Below are 19,948 nucleotides of genomic sequence, written 5' to 3'. Positions count from 1 at the left end.
GGGATACTCCCCACTTGCCTGGATGAGTGAGGCTCCAACAACACTCAAGAAGCTCGACACCATCCAGGACAAAGCAGCCCCGCTTGATGGGCACCCCATCCACACACATTCACTCCCTCCACTACCGACGCACAGGGGCAGCAGTGTGTGTACCATCTACAAGATGCACTGCAGCGACTGGCCGAGGCTCCTTCGACAGTGCCGCCCAAACCCACCACCTCTACCATCTAGAAGGACGAGGGCAGCAGACGCACGGGGAACACCACCACCTGCAAGTTCCCCTCCGAGCCCCTCACCATCCCGACTTGGAACTATATCGGCCGTTCCTTCGCTGTCGCTGGGTCAAAATCCAGTGTTCCTAACGCCCCGCGGGCTGCAGCGGTTTGGGTGAGATGATGGTAGGGGGCGGGGGTGAGGGGGCTTGCGTGAAGAATAAACACTGGCACGGAGCAGGTGAACCGAATGGCCTGTTTCGGTGCTTGCAAACCCCGCATACGTCAGAGAGAGGGAGAAGAAAAAAGATTCCTGCAGAACCAGTTCCAACCCTTACAAATCACCAGCTGTGGCAGCGTTGTCCCCCCCGAGGCAGGCAGGAGCTCAGCTTGGGTGTTGCGTCGACATCGGCAGATCCTTGCAGTCCGCAGCCTCTCCTCAGAGCCTACACCCTCCCCCCCACTCCACTTCCATGGGGTGCGGCCCCCGCGAGCACAAGACCCGCGCTCCTCAGCGACCTACCGGGCCCCCAGGTCTCGCAAACGGGGCAGCGGGCTGACCCGTAGCCCCGATTCCCCTCCTGCGCCGTGGGCTCGAGCGACTGAGCCCCACCCTCTGCCGGGGCGACCCAGCCTCGAATGCGAACGCTCTTGCACCAGTTTAAAAACAAAAAAAAATCAATAAAACATGTTTTACTTTTATTAGGGGAGGGGTATTCAGGGGGGAAAAAAAAAGGTGATTTTTGCACCAAAGCTGAAAGCCAAGTCTAACATGATTCTCTCTCTCTAAAAGAGATCGGATTTGTCCACGATTACAAAGGCTTCAACATCATCTTTAAAGCAAGTGAAGGGATATTAACCCGGTCACCACGCGTTGTATCAAATGTCTTAAAAAGGACTCGTATCTTAAAAATCACCCACCCCTCCGGGTGACAGCGTTGCGTGGGAGGGGTGGGGGGGTTTGGGTCAATGGACAACCTTCACCCACCCCTCCGGGAGACGGTGGGGTGGGGGGGGGGGTTTGGGTCAATGGACAATGGTCAACCTTCACCCACCCCTCCGGGTGACGGCGTTGGGTGGGTGGGGGGGTGAGGGGTTTGGGTCAATGGACAATGGTCAACCTTCATGGCACAGCTGCACACAGGGGTGTGCCCTTCTGAGATGCCCACCCCTAACCCCCCCCCCCCCTCCCTATCCCCCCTACCCGCCCCCCACACTTGGGGAAAGTTATACCTGGAGAGGACATCATGAACTGGTCATGGGGTGAGGGTGAAGCGCTGGCAGGCGCCGGGTGTGCTCTCTGGCTGAAGGGGGAGAGGGGGCAGCTCGAGGGAACGGATACAAGGGGACAGCAGCAGCGCTAAAAAGGAAGCTTCTCACCACCGCTAAACACACCTCCCCCCCCCCCCTCCACCCTAACTCTGTGACACAGCTATTCGTCCACCCTTTGCCCAGCGTACTGCTCCGATGGGAAGATCCATCGGCCCACAGTGGTGGTGGTGGTGGTGGTGGTGGTGGGGGGGGCCTGAATTCCACCTCGAGCTTCCAAAAGAAGGGAAACGCCACCTCCTCGCAATTCGACCCGGGCAATGACGATTTTTTTTTTAAAAAACAAGCCGGGTGATTGCGGAGTCCACCTCAGGTGGAGGACCAGCAGGTGGAGCTCATGCCGGCCCCCACCCCGGGTCTCGTTTGGATAGGGAGAGGGGGGGGGCGGTGTGTGTGTGTGTGTGTGTGTGTGTGTGTGTGGGGGGGGGTGTGGTATCTGGGGAGAAGCCCAGGCTTTTTTGTTTTGTTTTATATTAATTGTATTTTAAACGAGCAGTGCAAAAGGGCAGAGCCCTCACATCTGGAGCGTCCCCCCACCCCATTCCCCCCCCCCACCGGGGTTGTGGGCTTGAGGCCATGTGGGCGGTGGCCTCGATCCCACCTGTGGTCGAGATTTGGGGGGGGGGGGTGGGTGGGGAGGGGGAGGCTGGAGGCGCCAGGACTACAACGTCCTAACTCTAGCGTCCTTTTCCACCCCAGCTCTCCCCGCGCTAGACAGAGCGGGAGGGGGGGGGCGGGGGGAAAGAGCAGGTGCAAAGGGGGGGGCGGTTACAAAGCAGAAGGAAAAAGGCTCCATCTCCTCAGCACCACAGGGATGAAGCTCAGTCACTCAACACAGACACACACACACACACACCCTGCCAGGTGTATGATGTACCGTGAGTGCCCCAACCAATGATACCACACCCCACCCCCCTCCCCCCACAGCACCCACCCACCACCCCCACCCAGCACCGCTGTCAGTCGTTGGGCGATGGGCCGGCTTCTGGGAACCCAGTCAGGTCGAAGGTCAGCACTTTGCTGATGACGCAGTCTCCTTGCTGAGAGGGAGAGAGAGAGAGAGAGCGGGGGGGGGGGAAAGAAAATATTAGATGAAACAAGAAGGGACATTCCTCACCCGACCCTCGAGGAGGCACGCGCTGCGAGATCTCAGCCGACGCGCGCCCACGCCTGGAGCGCCCGTAGGGGGTTCGAACAGAGACGGGGTGGAGGGCAGTTGGAAATAGTCACCCCTCTCCTGCCCCCACAAGGCCGCCCTTCCCTCTCATCTCCGCCCTGGCTCCCCGGTGCTAAAACCGTGCTTGGCTGCATCATGGGGCGTGCACAGCCGTATAAAAAAAATCCTTTGAGGGGCGGGGTAGATCTTGCTGTTCCTCCCCGGCCGGGAGTCGGTGGGGGGTTAGTCCAGGGCATGGTGAGGGAGATGATTGGGAGGGGGTGGGGGGGGACTGGGCGCTGGGCTCGAGCGGGTAGCCGCTGCCGGCCTGATACTCATTCCTTGTCCTCCCCCCACCCCCCGATTTCTGACAAGGTGGTGGCTGGACGGGATCCACCTTGACCGATTCCCCACTCCTCGCAAGGCAGTGCGATGTTGTTTGGTGGGGCAGGGGGGGAGCTGGGCAGGCAGAAACACAACAACCCTGAGCCCAATCGTCAACCTCCCTTGCGGCGAACCCCCACCCCCACAGGACAAGACGAAATGGGGGGGTGGGTCGGGGGGGTGGGGGGGGGGGGGGGGGTGGGATCCGAGTCCACCCGGCGGGAGGGTCGACGACCACGGGATGCAGGGTTAAGATAACCGACCAAAGAATCGGGGGTAACACGAGGAGCTGGAGCCAGCACGGGCACGATGGGCCGAAAGGCCTCCTTCGGCGCTCCACCGTTCTCCGATAACGGATGGGTGGGGGAGGTTCTCTCCCCTCGGTGCAGGGCGACTGGTAATCGGTGACCTACCACCAACAACCCCCCACCCCCCGCCCCACCCCCGCCCCACCCCCCAGGTGAGGCCCGGCCGACGAAACGCCCCGGTAACAAAGCCCACGACCCAGGCAGGCACAAAACAGCAGGAGCGCAGCACGGTCTCCCCCCACCCTTACCACCCACCTCCCCCCTCTTTCACCGTGTCCGCTCCCCTTCTCCCATCTCCCGCCCGAAGGCACCGAGCTGGCGACAGGGTGAAGATTCATGATCCCTCAGAGAGAAGTTTCTCCTCGCCCCCGGCGGGTAGACCCCCCTCTCTATCCCGAGACCGTTTTGCAGACTCTCCAGTTGGGGTTGGGGTGTGACGGGGAAGTAACCTCTCAGGATCTACCCTGTCAAACCCTCTACTGCGCGTGTCTGCTTCAACTGCTTGGGTGGGTGGGTGGGGGGGTTGAGGTCGTTTTGGGGTGAAAAATCGGGATAGGAGTTAAATGGCGTAATTTTAAAGGAAAGGAGAGGCCTGAGGATTCAGGCGCACGAAGGTGGTGGGATAAGTTGATGAAGCAGCTTCAAACAAAATAATGCATAGAGGAGTAGGTGACCCAGCGATCAGGTCATTGGGCTAGTAATCCAGAAACTCAGGCTAATGCTCTTGGGGTGGTGGGGGGGGGGTGGTGGTAGAGACAGTGAGCAAGAGCTCAAATCCCACCACAGTGCGATTTGAATTGGGTGAATAAATCTGGAATTGAAAAGCTCGCCTCAGCAATGGTGACCATTAGAAGAGCGAGGGGTGATCCGATTGAGGTATGGCAAGATCCTGAACGGTCTCGACAAGGTGAACGTGGAAAGGGTGTTTCCTCTTGGTGGGTGAGTCCAGAACTGCGGGGGGGTTGGGGGAGAGAGAAAAAGAGTCACAGTTTTAAAATTAGGGGTCGCCCTTTTGGGACAGAGACGAGGAGAGATTTTTTTTTCATCTCGGGGGTCCTGCGACTTTGGAACTCTCTGCCTCAGGAGGTGAGGCCGTTGAATATCTTTAAGGCAGAGGCAGGTTGATTCCCTTGCCTGACAAGAATGTAAGGTTATCGGGGGGGTGGGGGTGGGGGGGTGGGTAGATGGGAATGTGGAATCCGAAACGCAAATCGATCAGCCAAACGGAGCAGGCTCGAGGGGCCGGATGGTCTACTCCTGGTCCTATTTCTTTTGCCCTAAACCACTGTCGATTGTGGTTAAAAACCCCATCTGGGTCACTGATGCCCCTTTTAGGGGAGGGAAACCTGCCGTCCTTACCCAGTCTGGCCTTACACGTGACTCCAGACCCCACAGCCACACGGCTGATTCTTAACTGCTTCCCCCCCCTGAAATGGCGTGGCAAGCCACTCAGCTCAAGGGGCAATTAGGGACGGGCAACAAAATGCCGGGTTAGCCAGCGCCGCCCACGTCCCGTGGAGGGATAAATAATAAGAGGACAAGGAAGTTGAGCTAGTCCCCTTCGTGAAACACTGGTCGGGGCCCCAGCTGGAGTACTGCGTCCCAACCCTGGGGCCCTGCACCTTCGGGGAGGATGTCAAGGCCTTGGAGAGGGTGCATGCGGAGGAGGTTTGCAAGGACAGTCCCAAAGATAGACCGTAAGACCATAGGAGCGGAATTTAGGCCAATCGGCCCATCGAGTCTGCTCCGCCATTCAATCACGGCTGTTGAGTTTCTCAACCCCCATTCTCCCGCCTCCTCCCCGTAACCTTTGACCCCCCCTCACCGATCAAGAACCTATCTACCTCGGTCTTAAATACACTCAGTGACCCGGCCTCCACAGCCTTCTGTGGCAATGAATTCCATCGATTCGCCACTCTCTGGCTAAAGAAGATTCTTTAGATGAGGGGCTTCGGTTAACGTGGAGAATGTGGGATTGTTCTCCTTAGGACAGAGGAGGCTAAGTGGGTAGCCGGGAGTGCGGGTGGGGGGCGGGGGGGGGAGATTTAATTGAGGGGTTCAAATTCATGAAATGCTTTGAGAGAGTAAGTAAGGAGAAATTGTTTCTAGTGGCAGGAGGGTCGAAAGCCAGAAGAACGCAGACTTATAGATAATTGGCAAAAGTAACGCCAACTTTGTTTTCACACACGTGGAGAATTTTATGATCTAAAACGCACTTCCGGGAGGCGCGGGGGAAGTCGATCAAACGACAGCTTTCTGAAGAGAATAGGACGCGTGCTTGAAAGAGAGAAACGACAAAACCGTAGCAGGGCTACGGAGAGTGAGGCTCGTATGCCGCCGGAGAGAGGGGCATGCTGCCGAAGCTGCTCGTCTTGCACTCACCGGGGACAAAGGCAAGAATGCCAAATTTCAAAGGATCACAAACAACGCAGGCCACAGTTGGTGGGGGGGGGGGGGAGGGGGGGGGGGGGGGGTGCCGGGCTGGTCAGCCGAGTCGACTCTGGCCGGCCAAGCCATTCTCACGGGAAAAGCAAACAGGGAGCTACAGGTTCCCCAGTAATTCAAAAAAGGCACAAGGCCTGAACACGTTCCTTTTGTTTGCAGAAGACGGTAATAGATCAGCCCTAGCCAGGGCACTGCGTCCAGTTCTGGGCGCCAAATTCAAGGAAGGATATTGAAGGCACTGGAGAGAGTACAGAGACGAGATTCACAGGAATGATTCCCGGGATGAAGAACTGCGGCTACGAGCGTAGATTGGAGAGGGTGGGACTGTTTTTCCCTTGGGGGGGGGGAAAAGGCGGCTGAGAGGAGGCTTGATGGGGGCATTCAAGATACCAGAGGGTAAAGAGTGAGGAACTGTTCCCACTCAAGAGAACATCAAGTGCTAGAGGGCACGGGTTCAAAATAATTGGTAAAAGGAGTAAATGTGAGGCGAGGAAAGATTTTTTTTTTCTCACCCAGAGGGTGGTCGGAGTCTGGAACGAGAGGGTGGCAGAGGCAGGTTCGATCGAGGTATTGAAAAGGGGAATCGGACGGCTCCCTGAAAGGAGAGAACGCGCAAGGCTACGGGCATAAGGCAGGGGAGTGGGACGGGACAGACAGGCTCGCTCAGAGGGCCAGTGCAGGCTCGGTGGGCCGATTGGCCTCCCTTCTGTGCTGTAGGGGTGGGGGGAGCGGAGACGCAAAATCTGCTAGAAGCTGGATGAAATAAATCCCCACTACTTCTCACATCCAGCGCTTTTGGTTACGTTCAGGCAGGGCAAGGGGTAAAGCCTCCAGCTGTCACATACCTCGGGGTAGACTCCGATAAGGGCATCGGCCTTGGTGTAGAATTCTTCTTTCAGGGAAATGACCACAGCCTGGAAGTTCGACACGGACTGCTCCTTGATGTAGTTTGCAACCTGAAAACAGCAAAGGTGCCACCTGAAAACTCATTTCCCCCAAACCATTCCCCTCAGCCAAAGGTTCTGACTCATTCCCGGGGCTGCAAGGCCTCTGCTCCGGATACACATCCCCCTGATAGGAGGAGAGCTATTCGGCCACCATGGGGCACCAGCAGGAGAGACAAATACAGCGCCCGCTCCATTTGATCCCAGGCAGCCATGATGGCAGTGCAATCTGAAGGCATCCAGCGTTCCACTCTTCAGCAGCTGAACATGGGAAAAGAGGGCGGGGTGGGGGGGGGGTGGTGGTGGAGTTATCTCTCACTTCTCCCTACACTAGCTGCATTTGACAGGTCAGGCACAGCTACATGGCTGCTTACCAGGAGGTGCAGGAATCAGATCAAGGGTGAGGCCCAGTGTGAGCGAGGGGCGAGGGCAGATGAGGGTGTCAGGGTGGGAGGGACGAGGGTGAGAGAGAGCTTCAGGGTGTGAGTGGCGATTGAGAGCAAGTGCTTCGGGGCATGAGGGGCGAGGCCAAGTGAAAGTCTCGGTGAGGAACGAGTGCGAGTGAGAGTATCAGGGTGTGAGGGACGAGTGATAATGAGAGTATTGGGGTGTGAGGGGCGAGTGAGAATGTGTATCAGGGTGTGAGGAATGAGTGCGAGAGAGAGTATCAGGGTGTGAGGGACGAGTGCGAGTATCAGGATGTGAGGGACGAGTGAGAATATCAGGGTTTGAGGGACAAGTTCGAGTATCAGGATGTGAGGGACAAGTTCGAGTATCAGGATGTGAGGGACGAGTGAGAATATCAGGATGTGAGGGACGAGTGAGAATATCAGGGTGTGAGGGACGAGTGAGAATATCAGGGTGTGAGTGACGAGTGCGAGTGAATATCAGGGTGTGAGTGACGAGTGCGAGTGAGAATATCAGGGTGTGAGTGACGAGTGCGAGTGAGAATATCAGGGTGTGAGTGAGAATATCAGGGTGTGAGTGACGAGTGCGAGTGAGAATATCAGGGTGTGAGTGATGAGGGCGAGTGAGAATATCAGGGTGTGAGCGATGAGGGCGAGTGAGAATATCAAGGTGTGAGCGATGAGTGCGAGTGAGTAAATCAGGGTGTGAGGGACGAGTGCGAGTGAGAGTATCAGGGTGTGAGTGCGAGTGAGAGTACCAGGGTTTGAGGGACAAGTGAGAGTATCAGGGTGTGAGTAACAAGTGAGAATGAGAGTATCAGGGTGTGAGTGACGAGTGAGAGTATCAGGGTGTGAGTGACGAGTGAGAGTATCAGGGTGTGAGTGACGAGTGAGAGTATCAGGGTGTGAGTGACGAGTGAGAGTATCAGGGTGTGAGTGACGAGTGAGAGTATCAGGGTGTGTGACGAGCGCGAGTGAGAGTATCAGGGTGTGAGTGACGAGCGCGAGTGAGAGTATCAGGGTGTGAGTGACGAGCGCGAGTGAGAGTATCAGGGTGTGAGTGACGAGTGAGAGTATCAGGGTGTGAGTGACGAGTGAGAGTATCAGGGTGTGAGTGACGAGTGAGAGTATCAGGGTGTGAGTGACGAGTGAGAGTATCAGGGTGTGAGTGACGAGTGAGAGTATCAGGGTGTGAGTGACGAGTGAGAGTATCAGGGTGTGAGTGACGAGCGCGAGTGAGAGTATCAGGGTGTGAGTGATGAGTAAGAGTATCAGGGTGTGAGTGACGAGCGCGAGTGAGAGTATCAGGGTGTGAGTGACGAGCGCGAGTGAGAGTATCAGGGTGTGAGTGATGAGTGATAATGAGAGTATCAGGGTCTGAGGGGCAAATGAGAATGAAAGTATCAGGGTGTGAGGAACGAGTGATAATGAGAGTATTGGGGTGTGAGGGGCGAGTGAGAATGTGTATCAGGGTGTGAGGAACGAGTGATAATGAGAGTATTGGGGTGTGAGGGGCGAGTGAGAATGTGTATCAGGGTGTGAGGAACGAGTGCGAGTGAGAGTATCAGGGTGTGAGGAACGAGTGATAATGAGAGTATCGGGGTGTGAGTGACGAGTGAGAGTATCAGGGTGTGAGTGACGAGTGAGAGTATCAGGGTGTGAGTGACGAGTGAGAGTATCAGGGTGTGAGTGACGAGTGAGAGTATCAGGGTGTGAGTGACGAGTGAGAGTATCAGGGTGTGAGTGACGAGTGAGAGTATCAGGGTGTGAGTGACGAGTGAGAGTATCAGGGTGTGAGTGACGAGTGAGAGTATCAGGGTGTGAGTGACGAGTGAGAGTATCAGGGTGTGAGTGACGAGTGAGAGTATCAGGGTGTGAGTGACGAGTGAGAGTATCAGGGTGTGAGTGACGAGTGAGAGTATCAGGGTGTGAGTGACGAGTGAGAGTATCAGGGTGTGAGTGACGAGTGAGAGTATCAGGGTGTGAGTGACGAGTGAGAGTATCAGGGTGTGAGTGACGAGCGCGAGTGAGAGTATCAGGGTGTGAGTGACGAGCGCGAGTGAGAGTATCAGGGTGTGAGTGACGAGCGCGAGTGAGAGTATCAGGGTGTGAGTGACGAGCGCGAGTGAGAGTATCAGGGTGTGAGTGACGAGCGCGAGTGAGAGTATCAGGGTGTGAGTGACGAGCGCGAGTGAGAGTATCAGGGTGTGAGTGACGAACGCGAGTGAGAGTATCAGGGTCTGAGGGGCAAATGAGAATGAAAGTATCAGGGTGTGAGGAACGAGTGCGAGTGAGAGTGAGAGTATCAGGGTGTGACTGACGAGTGAGAGTATCAGGATGTGAGTAACAAGTGAGAATGAGAGTATCGGGGTGTGAGGGGCGAGAGAATCAGGGTGTGAGGAACAAGTGCGAGAGAGTATGAATGGGTGCAAGTTAACTGACCATGTGACCGCAAGAGATAGAGAGAGGGCGTGTGTGCATGAAAAAGTGAGGAGGTGAGCGAGTGAGACTGAGAATGCAAAAGAGAGTGTGAGCGTTGTTCAGGCACACACAAGAGATTCACAGGAGCACAACAGTAACCAGAGGCAACCTCCACACACAGCCCTCTGTTCCTCGGACTCCTGCACCTGCCAATGTTAAGCTTGGGGCCTGCACAGATCAGGATGCAAGCACTCACCTTCCCAATGTTTGTATTGTCAAGGGCAGCATCAATCTCGTCCAGAACAAAGAACGGGGCTGGCTTATAGCTGGAGAAAGATGGTAGATGATGGTTAGCAGCAAGTTAACATTGTATCCCTGACCCGTTTGCAAGCATGAATGAGATGGAAAAGTCAACAGCAACCAGCACAACTGGAATTTTCAGCATGGAGAGCATGGGATTTATATTGGGTAAGGGCACAGTGTTATTGAGGAATGGTGAGAAATCAGTCGAGTTATAGCTCAAGGGGGCTGAATGGCCTCCCTCTGTTCCTGTGAAACAGGCTCGAGGGGCTGAATGGGCCTCCCCTTGTTCCTGTGTAACAGGCTCGAGGGGCTGAATGGCCTCCTCCTGTTCCTGTGTAACAGGCTCAAGGGGCTGAATGGCCTCCTCCTGTTCCTGTGTAACAGGCTCGAGAGGGGGGCTGAATGGGCCTCCCCCTGTTCCTGTGTAACAGGCTCGAGGGGCTGAATGGCCTCCTCCTATTCCTGTGTAACAGACTCGAGAGGGGCCTGAATGGGCCTCCTCCTGTTCCTGTGTAACAGGCTCGAGGGGCTGAATGGCCTCCTCCTGCTCATCGATTATGCGCACAGGGGCTTCACACTGGTTACGGGTAACCGGTTTTGCAGCCTGAAACTTACAATGTTTCACTCCAATTCGGTCCGGGTTTAAATCCAGCAGTAAAATGGGCCGCTCGACAAGTCACTAGATGCAGCGCGCCACCTTGCCACAAGTGGGGTGGGGTGGGGGGGGCCTCCTGATGCACCAACACAAACATCCCTACCTGTGGATAGCAAACAACAGGGCCAAGGCTGCGACTGTCTTCTCCCCTCCGGACAAGTTATCCATGGGCCTGAACCTCTTCCCCGGAGCCACGCAGTTATAGTTGATCCCATCCAGGTACGGTTCTTCCGGATTTTCCGGGCCGAGGAAGGCCTGGGAGTGAGTGAAAACAAGGTCACGGATGAATAAAAGCGCACGTGCACTCATGCACACACACAGGCACGCACACTCACGCACGCACGCACATTCACGCACGCACACACATGCAATTTGAATCTTATATAGCACCTGTAACATCCTAAGATGCTCACACATACACAAAAATGATTACACTTGAGGAGATTAGGCATCAGGTGTGGGTCTCCACTAACGCCCTCAGGTTCGGAGGGTTTGAGCCCCATCCTGGGAGACCCGGCCCCAGTAATCCAGGCTCTTGTGCATGAAACAAAAAAAGCTAGCAGGCAGGTGCAGCAAGTATTTAAGGTGGCAAATGGAATTTGGGCCTGCATGGCTAGGGGGTTTGGAGTTTAAAAAATAGGGAGGTCCTGTTACACCGGTACAGGGTGTTGGTGAAGCCGCACCTGTGCACAGTTTTGGTCCTCGTTCTTTAAGGGAGGATATACTGGCATTGGAGGCGGTTCAAAAGAGATTCGCTAGGTTGATTCCTGGGATGAAGGGGTTGACTTTATCAAGAACGGCTAAACAGGTTAGGCCTTTATTCATTAGAGTTTAGAAGAATGAGGGGTGATCTTTTTGAAACGTACAAGATTCTGAGGGGGCTCGACAGGGTAGATGTTTGCACTAGTGGGGGAAGCTCGGACTAGGGGACGTAGTTACAGAATAAGGGGACACTCATTTAAAACTGAGATGTGAAGGAATTTCCTCTCTCAGGAGGGTAGGGAATGTCTGGAATTCTCTACCCCAGAGAGTTGTGGAGGCTAGATCACAAAGTATTTAAAGAGGGGGGTAGATAGACGTTTGAAACATCGGGGAGTTGAGGGCTATGAGGAGCTGACGCCTGGGGCAGACCAGCCGCGATCCTATCGAACGGCGGGGCAGGCTTGAGGGGCCGAGTGGCCCACTTCTGCTCCTATTACTTATGTTCTCGGGGGAGCATTCCAAGTGCCAGCACTGAGGGAGCGCTGCCTTGACAGATGCGGAGTTAAGACGCGAGGCCCCTCGTGCCCTCTCGGGTACACAGAGGAGACCCTCCGGCCTGTACCGGAAGACCTGATAAGGGGGATAGAAGTGGACTTCTGCAGGCATCGGTGGGCGGCACTCTGCCTCCCAGTCAGCAGGTTGTGCAGGGTCCCCACCTCAAGCCAGGTTGACACTCGTCAGCGCCACTAGCGCAGGGGCAACACGCCATCAGAAGTGTCGTCTTCTTGGGTGAGCTGTCGAAAACGGAGGACCCCCGCCTCCAGCCCACCTACTGCCCGTCGGCCCTCCGACCAGGTGGACTGAAGGGGCACAGCTCCACTGACAGAGCTGCACGCTACTATTCAGCAGCACCTTCCAAACCCACGACTTCGAGTGCCTAGAAGGACAAGAGCAGCGGGTGCATCCCTATCGCTGCCCCTAAAAATTCCCACCTTCAACATTCACTCCCTCCGCCACCGACACACAGGGGCAGCAGCAGTGTGTGTACCATCGACAAGATGCACTGCAGCAACTCGCCAAGGCTCCTTCGACAGCGCCGCCCAAACCCACCACCTCTACCACCTAGAAGGGCGAGGGCAGCAGACACATGGGGAACACCACCTCCTGGGAGATTTTTAAAAATTCATTCATGAGGTGTGGCTGGGCCCAGCATTTATTGCCCATCCCTAATTGCCTTTATTCAGAGGGGCATTTAAGAGCCAACCACGCTGCTGTGGGGTCTGGAGTCACATGTAGGCCAGACCGGGTAAGGACGGCAGATTTCCTTCCCTAAAGGGCATTAGTGAACCAGGTAGGTTTTTTTGCGACAATCGGCAGTGGTTTCACGGTCACCGTTAGACCTTTTGAATTCCAGATTTCTACTGAATTCAAATTCCACCATCTGCTGTGGCGGGATTCGAACCCGGGTCCCCAGAGCAATACCGCTACAGCCATCACCTCCTCCCTACCCCCCCCACCCCTTCAAGTTCCCCTACGAGCCCCCCCACCAACAACCATCCTGACTTGGAACTACATGGGCCGTTCCTTCGCTGTCGCTGGGTCAGAGTCCTGGAAACCCCCTCCCTAACAGCGCCGCGGGCGGGCGTACCTACACCGCACGGGACTGTGGAGGCTCACCGCCACCTTCTCCGGGGGGGGGGTGGGGGGGGGCAACCGGGGGATGGGTAACGTGTGTGATGATGCCCGCCATCCCACCAAAGGGCAAGAAAAGAAGGGCTGGTCTAGGTAGTAGCCCGGCCAGCCGGGGGGGTGGGGGGGGTGGGGGGTGCACGCTCCGCGCCCTTACCTGTGCGCTGCTGTTCCGCGAGAGGGCCTTGTAAATCTCGTCGATGTTTGTGGCCACGGCTTCGAAGCAGGCGTTGAAGCGGTCGAATCGTTCCTTCTTGATCTGCTCGAAAGCCTGCTTGGCTTTTTTGGCTCGCTTTCGGGCGGCCTCGAATTCTGACCAACAAAGAGGGAGGAGGAGGAGGAAGGCGGTTAGAGACAGTCACACAAAAAAGCTGGGGGTTGGGGGGGGGGGGGGGGGGCACCATTTTAACCGCGTTATCAGGTGAACTTTTTTCAAATTTATTCTTTCGCGGGGCCCAGCTAGCTTAAAAACGATGGGTCGGCCGATTCACGGGGTTTGGAAAGTTTCAGGTGAAAGGCCACCTCGACCTGAGATAACATTAACTCTGTGTCTCTGTCTCCCTCTCTCTCCACAGATGCTGCCCGACCTGCCTGCTATTTCCAGAACTGTCCACTGCGCACAGCGTTGGCCTCCTTACCTAAGGAAGGATGTAAACGCATTGGAAGCCGTTCAGAGAAGGTTGACCGGACTAATACCAGGAACGGACGGGTTGCCTTACGAGGGAAGGTTGGACAGGCCAGGGCTTTGTACCCGCTGGGGTTTTAGAAAGAGTGAGAGGCGACTCGATTGAAACCTTTAAGATCCTGAGGGGAGGCGGGCGGGGGGTCTCGGACAGGATGGATGCGGAGAGAACGTTTCCTCTTATGGAAGAATCTAGAACCGGGGGCTCACTCTTTAAAAATAAGGGGTGCCCCAGTTGAAGACAGAGGTGAGGAGAATTTTTCTCTCCGAGGGTCGTGAGTCTTTGGAACTCTCTTCCTCGAAAGGCGTTGGAAGCAGAGTCTTTGAATATTTTTAAGGTTGCGGTAGATTGATTCTTGACAAGCAAGGTGGGTGGCGGGGAGGGGGGGGTGAAAAGTTATGGGGACAGGTGGGAATGTGGAGTTGAGGTTACAGGTCAGCCATGAACTTATTGAACAGCGGAGCAGGCTTGAGGGGCTGAGTGGCCCCACTCCTGCTCCTATGTTTTAATTCCTTTACAGCCTCGGCCTGTCTTTTCAGTTCCTTCAGGCCTCAATCTCCTACTCACGGCTCACCGCTGCTGTGGCCTCTGAGGGTCAGCGCATCTTGGAATAGAGAAAACAGAGGGTGGTGGGGTGGGGTGGGTGGGGGTGGGTGGGTTGGGGTGGGGGGGGGGGGGGGGGGGGGGGGGGGGGGGGGGGGGGGTGGTGACCTGATAGAGGTCTTTGAAACAATGAAAGCGTAGGCGTGGAGAAAACGCTTCATCACTCTCGGCGCCCGAGCAGAGCCTCAAACTCTCCTTCGCTCCACTTGGGTCCTGTGACCCCCCACCCCCCCCCCCAACAACCTCCCACAACCCCCTCGCCAGACCGCCAGAGTTCAGTCGGAGGCTACGCTCCCGAGCTACCTCTTCGACCGTGCTGGCCACACACACACACACACACACACACACACACAGAGCCAGAGAGAAAGGCACACACACACACACACAGAGCGAGAGAGGCACACACACACACACACACACACACGCACACAGAGCGAGAGAGAGAAGCGCACACACACACACACACACACGCACACAGAGCGAGGGAGAGAGGCGCGCACGCTCGCACAGCGAGGGAGAGAGGCGCGCACGCACGCACAGCGAGGGAGAGAGGCGCGCACGCACGCACAGCGAGGGAGAGAGGCGCGCACGCACGCAGAGCGAGGGAGAGGCGCGCACGCACGCAGAGCGAGGGAGAGGCGCGCACGCACGCAGAGCGAGGGAGAGGCGCGCACGCACGCAGAGCGAGGGAGAGGCGCGCACGCACGCAGAGCGAGGGAGAGGCGCGCACGCACGCAGAGCGAGGGAGAGGCGCGCACGCACGCAGAGCGAGGGAGAGGCGCGCACGCACGCAGAGCGAGGGAGAGGCGCGCACGCACGCAGAGCGAGGGAGAGGCGCGCACGCACGCAGAGCGAGGGAGAGGCGCGCACGCACGCAGAGCGAGGGAGAGGCGCGCACGCACGCAGAGCGAGGGAGAGGCGCGCACGCACGCAGAGCGAGGGAGAGGCGCGCACGCACGCAGAGCGAGGGAGAGGCGCGCACGCACGCAGAGCGAGGGAGAGGCGCGCACGCACGCAGAGCGAGGGAGAGGCGCGCACGCACGCAGAGCGAGGGAGAGGCGCGCACGCACGCAGAGCGAGGGAGAGGCGCGCACGCACGCAGAGCGAGGGAGAGGCGCGCACGCACGCAGAGCGAGGGAGAGGCGCGCACGCACGCAGAGCGAGGGAGAGGCGCGCACGCACGCAGAGCGAGGGAGAGGCGCGCACGCACGCAGAGCGAGGGAGAGGCGCGCACGCACGCAGAGCGAGGGAGAGGCGCGCACGCACGCAGAGCGAGGGAGAGGCGCGCACGCACGCAGAGCGAGGGAGAGGCGCGCACGCACGCAGAGCGAGGGAGAGGCGCGCACGCACGCAGAGCGAGGGAGAGGCGCGCACGCACGCAGAGCGAGGGAGAGGCGCGCACGCACGCAGAGCGAGGGAGAGGCGCGCACGCACGCAGAGCGAGGGAGAGGCGCACACGCACGCAGAGCGAGGGAGAGGCGCACACGCACGCAGAGCGAGGGAGAGGCGCACACGCACGCAGAGCGAGGGAGAGGCGCACACGCACGCAGAGCGAGGGAGAGGCGCACACGCACGCAGAGCGAGGGAGAGGCGCACACGCACGCAGAGCGAGGGAGAGGCGCACACGCACGCAGAGCGAGGGAGAGGCGCACACGCACGCAGAGCGAGGGAGAGGCGCACACGCACGCAGAGCGAGGGAGAGGCACACACACAGAGCGAGGAAGAGGCACACACACAGAGCGAGGGAGAGGCACACACACAGAGCGAGGGAGAGGCACACACACAGAGCGAGGGAGAGGCACACACAGAGAGCGAGGGAGAGGCACACACACAGAGCGAGGGAAAGAGAGACACACACACACACACACACACACACACACAGAGAGGCGCGCGCGCGCGGGCAAGAGAGGCGCGCGCGCGCGGGCAAGAGAGGCGCGCGCGCGCGGGCAAGAGAGGCGCGCGCGCGCGGGCAAGAGAGGCGCGCGCGCGCGGGCAAGAGAGGCGCGCGCGCGCGGGCAAGAGAGGCGCGCGCGCGCGGGCAAGAGAGGCGCGCGCGCGCGGGCAAGAGAGGCGCGCGCGCGCGGGCAAGAGAGGCGCGCGCGCGCGGGCAAGAGAGGCGCGCGCGCGCGGGCAAGAGAGGCGCGCGCGCGCGGGCAAGAGAGGCGCGCGCGCGCGGGCAAGAGAGGCGCGCGCGCGCGGGCAAGAGAGGCGCGCGCGCGCGGGCAAGAGAGGCGCGCGCGCGCGGGCAAGAGAGGCGCGCGCGCGCGGGGCAAGAGAGGCGCGCGCGCGCGGGCAAGAGAGGCGCGCGCGCGCGGGCAAGAGAGGCGCGCGCGCGCGGGCAAGAGAGGCGCGCGCGCGCGGGCAAGAGAGGCGCGCGCGCGCGGGCAAGAGAGGCGCGCGCGCGCGGGCAAGAGAGGCGCGCGCGCGCGGGCAAGAGAGGCGCGCGCGCGCGGGCAAGAGAGGCGCGCGCGCGCGGGCAAGAGAGGCGCGCGCGCGCGGGCAAGAGAGGCGCGCGCGCGCGGGCAAGAGAGGCGCGCGCGCGCGGGCAAGAGAGGCGCGCGCGCGCGGGCAAGAGAGGCGCGCGCGCGCGGGCAAGAGAGGCGCGCGCGCGCGGGCAAGAGAGGCGCGCGCACACACACAGGCGCGCGCACACACACAGGCGCGCGCACACACACAGGCGCGCACACACACACAGGCGCGCACACACACACAGGCGCGCACACACACACAGGCGCGCACACACACACAGGCGCGCACACACACACAGGCGCGCACACACACACAGGCGCGCACACACACACAGGCGCGCACACACACACAGGCGCGCACACACACACAGGCGCGCACACACACACAGGCGCGCACACACACACAGGCGCGCACACACACACAGGCGCGCACACACACACAGGCGCGCACACACACACAGGCGCGCACACACACACAGGCGCGCACACACACACAGGCGCGCACACACACACAGGCGCGCACACACACACAGGCGCGCACACACACACAGGCGCGCACACACACACAGGCGCGCACACACACACAGGCGCGCACACACACACAGGCGCGCACACACACACAGGCGCGCACACACACACAGGCGCGCACACACACACAGGCGCGCACACACACACAGGCGCGCACACACACACAGGCGCGCACACACACACAGGCGCGCACACACACACAGGCGCGCACACACACACAGGCGCGCACACACACACAGGCGCGCACACACACACAGGCGCGCACACACACACAGGCGCGCACACACACACAGGCGCGCACACACACACAGGCGCGCACACACACACAGGCGCGCACACACACACAGGCGCGCACACACACACAGGCGCGCACACACACACAGGCGCGCACACACACACAGGCGCGCACACACACACAGGCGCGCACACACACACAGGCGCGCACACACACACAGGCGCGCACACACACACAGGCGCGCACACACACACAGGCGCGCACACACACACAGGCGCGCACACACACACAGGCGCGCACACACACACAGGCGCGCACACACACACAGGCGCGCACACACACACAGGCGCGCACACACACACAGGCGCGCACACACACACAGGCGCGCACACACACACAGGCGCGCACACACACACAGGCGCGCACACACACACAGGCGCGCACACACACACAGGCGCGCACACACACACAGGCGCGCACACACACACAGGCGCGCACACACACACAGGCGCGCACACACACACAGGCGCGCACACACACACAGGCGCGCACACACACACAGGCGCGCACACACACACAGGCGCGCACACACACACAGGCGCGCACACACACACAGGCGCGCACACACACACAGGCGCGCACACACACACAGGCGCGCACACACACACAGGCGCGCACACACACACAGGCGCGCACACACACACAGGCGCGCACACACACACAGGCGCGCACACACACACAGGCGCGCACACACACACAGGCGCGCACACACACACAGGCGCGCACACACACACAGGCGCGCACACACACACAGGCGCGCACACACACACAGGCGCGCACACACACACAGGCGCGCACACACACACAGGCGCGCACACACACACAGGCGCGCACACACACACAGGCGCGCACACACACACAGGCGCGCACACACACACAGGCGCGCACACACACACAGGCGCGCACACACACACAGGCGCGCACACACACACAGGCGCGCACACACACACAGGCGCGCACACACACACAGGCGCGCACACACACACAGGCGCGCACACACACACAGGCGCGCACACACACACAGGCGCGCACACACACACAGGCGCGCACACACACACAGGCGCGCACACACACACAGGCGCGCACACACACACAGGCGCGCACACACACACAGGCGCGCACACACACACAGGCGCGCACACACACACAGGCGCGCACACACACACAGGCGCGCACACACACACAGGCGCGCACACACACACAGGCGCGCACACACACACAGGCGCGCACACACACACAGGCGCGCACACACACACAGGCGCGCACACACACACAGGCGCGCACACACACACAGGCGCGCACACACACACAGGCGCGCACACACACACAGGCACGCACACACACACAGGCGCGCACACACACACAGGCACGCACACACACACAGGCACGCACACACACACAGGCGCGCACACACACACAGGCGCGCGCACACACACAGGCGCGCACACACACACAGGCGCGCACACACACACAGGCGCGCACACACACACAGGCGCGCACACACACACAGGCGCGCACACACACACAGGCGCACACACACACACAGGCGCACACACACACACAGGCGCACACACACACACAGGCGCACACACACACACAGGCGCACACACACACACAGGCGCACACACACACACAGGCGCACACACACACACAGGCGCACACACACACACAGGCGCACACACACACACAGGCGCACACACACACACAGGCGCACACACACACACAGGCGCACACACACACACAGGCGCACACACACACACAGGCGCACACACACACACAGGCGCACACACACACACAGGCGCACACACACACACAGGCGCACACACACACACAGGCGCACACACACACACAGGCGCACACACACACACAGGCGCACACACACACACAGGCGCACACACACACACAGGCGCACACACACACACAGGCGCACACACACACACAGGCGCACACACACACACAGGCGCACACACACACACAGGCGCACACACACACACAGGCGCACACACACAGAGAGCGAGACACAGAGAGAGAGAGCGAGACACAGAGAGAGAGAGCGAGACACAGAGAGAGAGAGCGAGACACAGAGAGAGAGAGCGAGACACAGAGAGAGAGAGCGAGACACAGAGAGAGAGATCGAGACACAGAGAGAGAGAGCGAGACACAGAGAGAGAGAGCGAGACACAGAGAGAGAGAGCGAGACACAGAGAGAGAGAGCGAGACACAGAGAGAGAGAGCGAGACACAGAGAGAGAGCGAGACACAGAGAGAGAGCGAGACACAGAGAGAGAGCGAGACACAGAGAGAGAGCGAGACACAGAGAGAGAGCGAGACACAGAGAGAGAGAGCGAGACACAGAGAGAGAGAGAGAGAGAGAGAGAGGTGGTGGGGGGCACACCCTGGACCTTTGTCAAGTGTTT

General features: G+C 59.4%; 1 protein-coding gene across 1 annotated transcript in view; it reads right to left on the bottom strand.

The window, feature by feature from the left end:
- Positions 1-2,477: 2,477 nt before the first annotated feature.
- Positions 2,478-19,948, bottom strand: part of LOC121272806 (structural maintenance of chromosomes protein 1A) — a 64,187-nt gene continuing 46,716 nt past the window's right edge. Inside the window, exons 21-25 of the mRNA XM_041179595.1 lie at positions 13,113-13,267; positions 10,668-10,819; positions 9,863-9,932; positions 6,680-6,790; positions 2,478-2,581 (exon numbers count right to left, since the gene is read on the bottom strand). Coding sequence (XP_041035529.1) covers positions 2,501-2,581; positions 6,680-6,790; positions 9,863-9,932; positions 10,668-10,819; positions 13,113-13,267 — 569 coding nt within the window. The 3' untranslated portion in view covers positions 2,478-2,500. The remainder of the gene's footprint in view (positions 2,582-6,679; positions 6,791-9,862; positions 9,933-10,667; positions 10,820-13,112; positions 13,268-19,948) is intronic.

The sequence above is a fragment of the Carcharodon carcharias genome, chromosome 35 (assembly GCF_017639515.1).
Source record: "Carcharodon carcharias isolate sCarCar2 chromosome 35, sCarCar2.pri, whole genome shotgun sequence".
Taxonomy (NCBI): domain Eukaryota; kingdom Metazoa; phylum Chordata; class Chondrichthyes; order Lamniformes; family Lamnidae; genus Carcharodon; species Carcharodon carcharias.
This window is presented reverse-complemented; position numbering and strand designations above follow the sequence as displayed.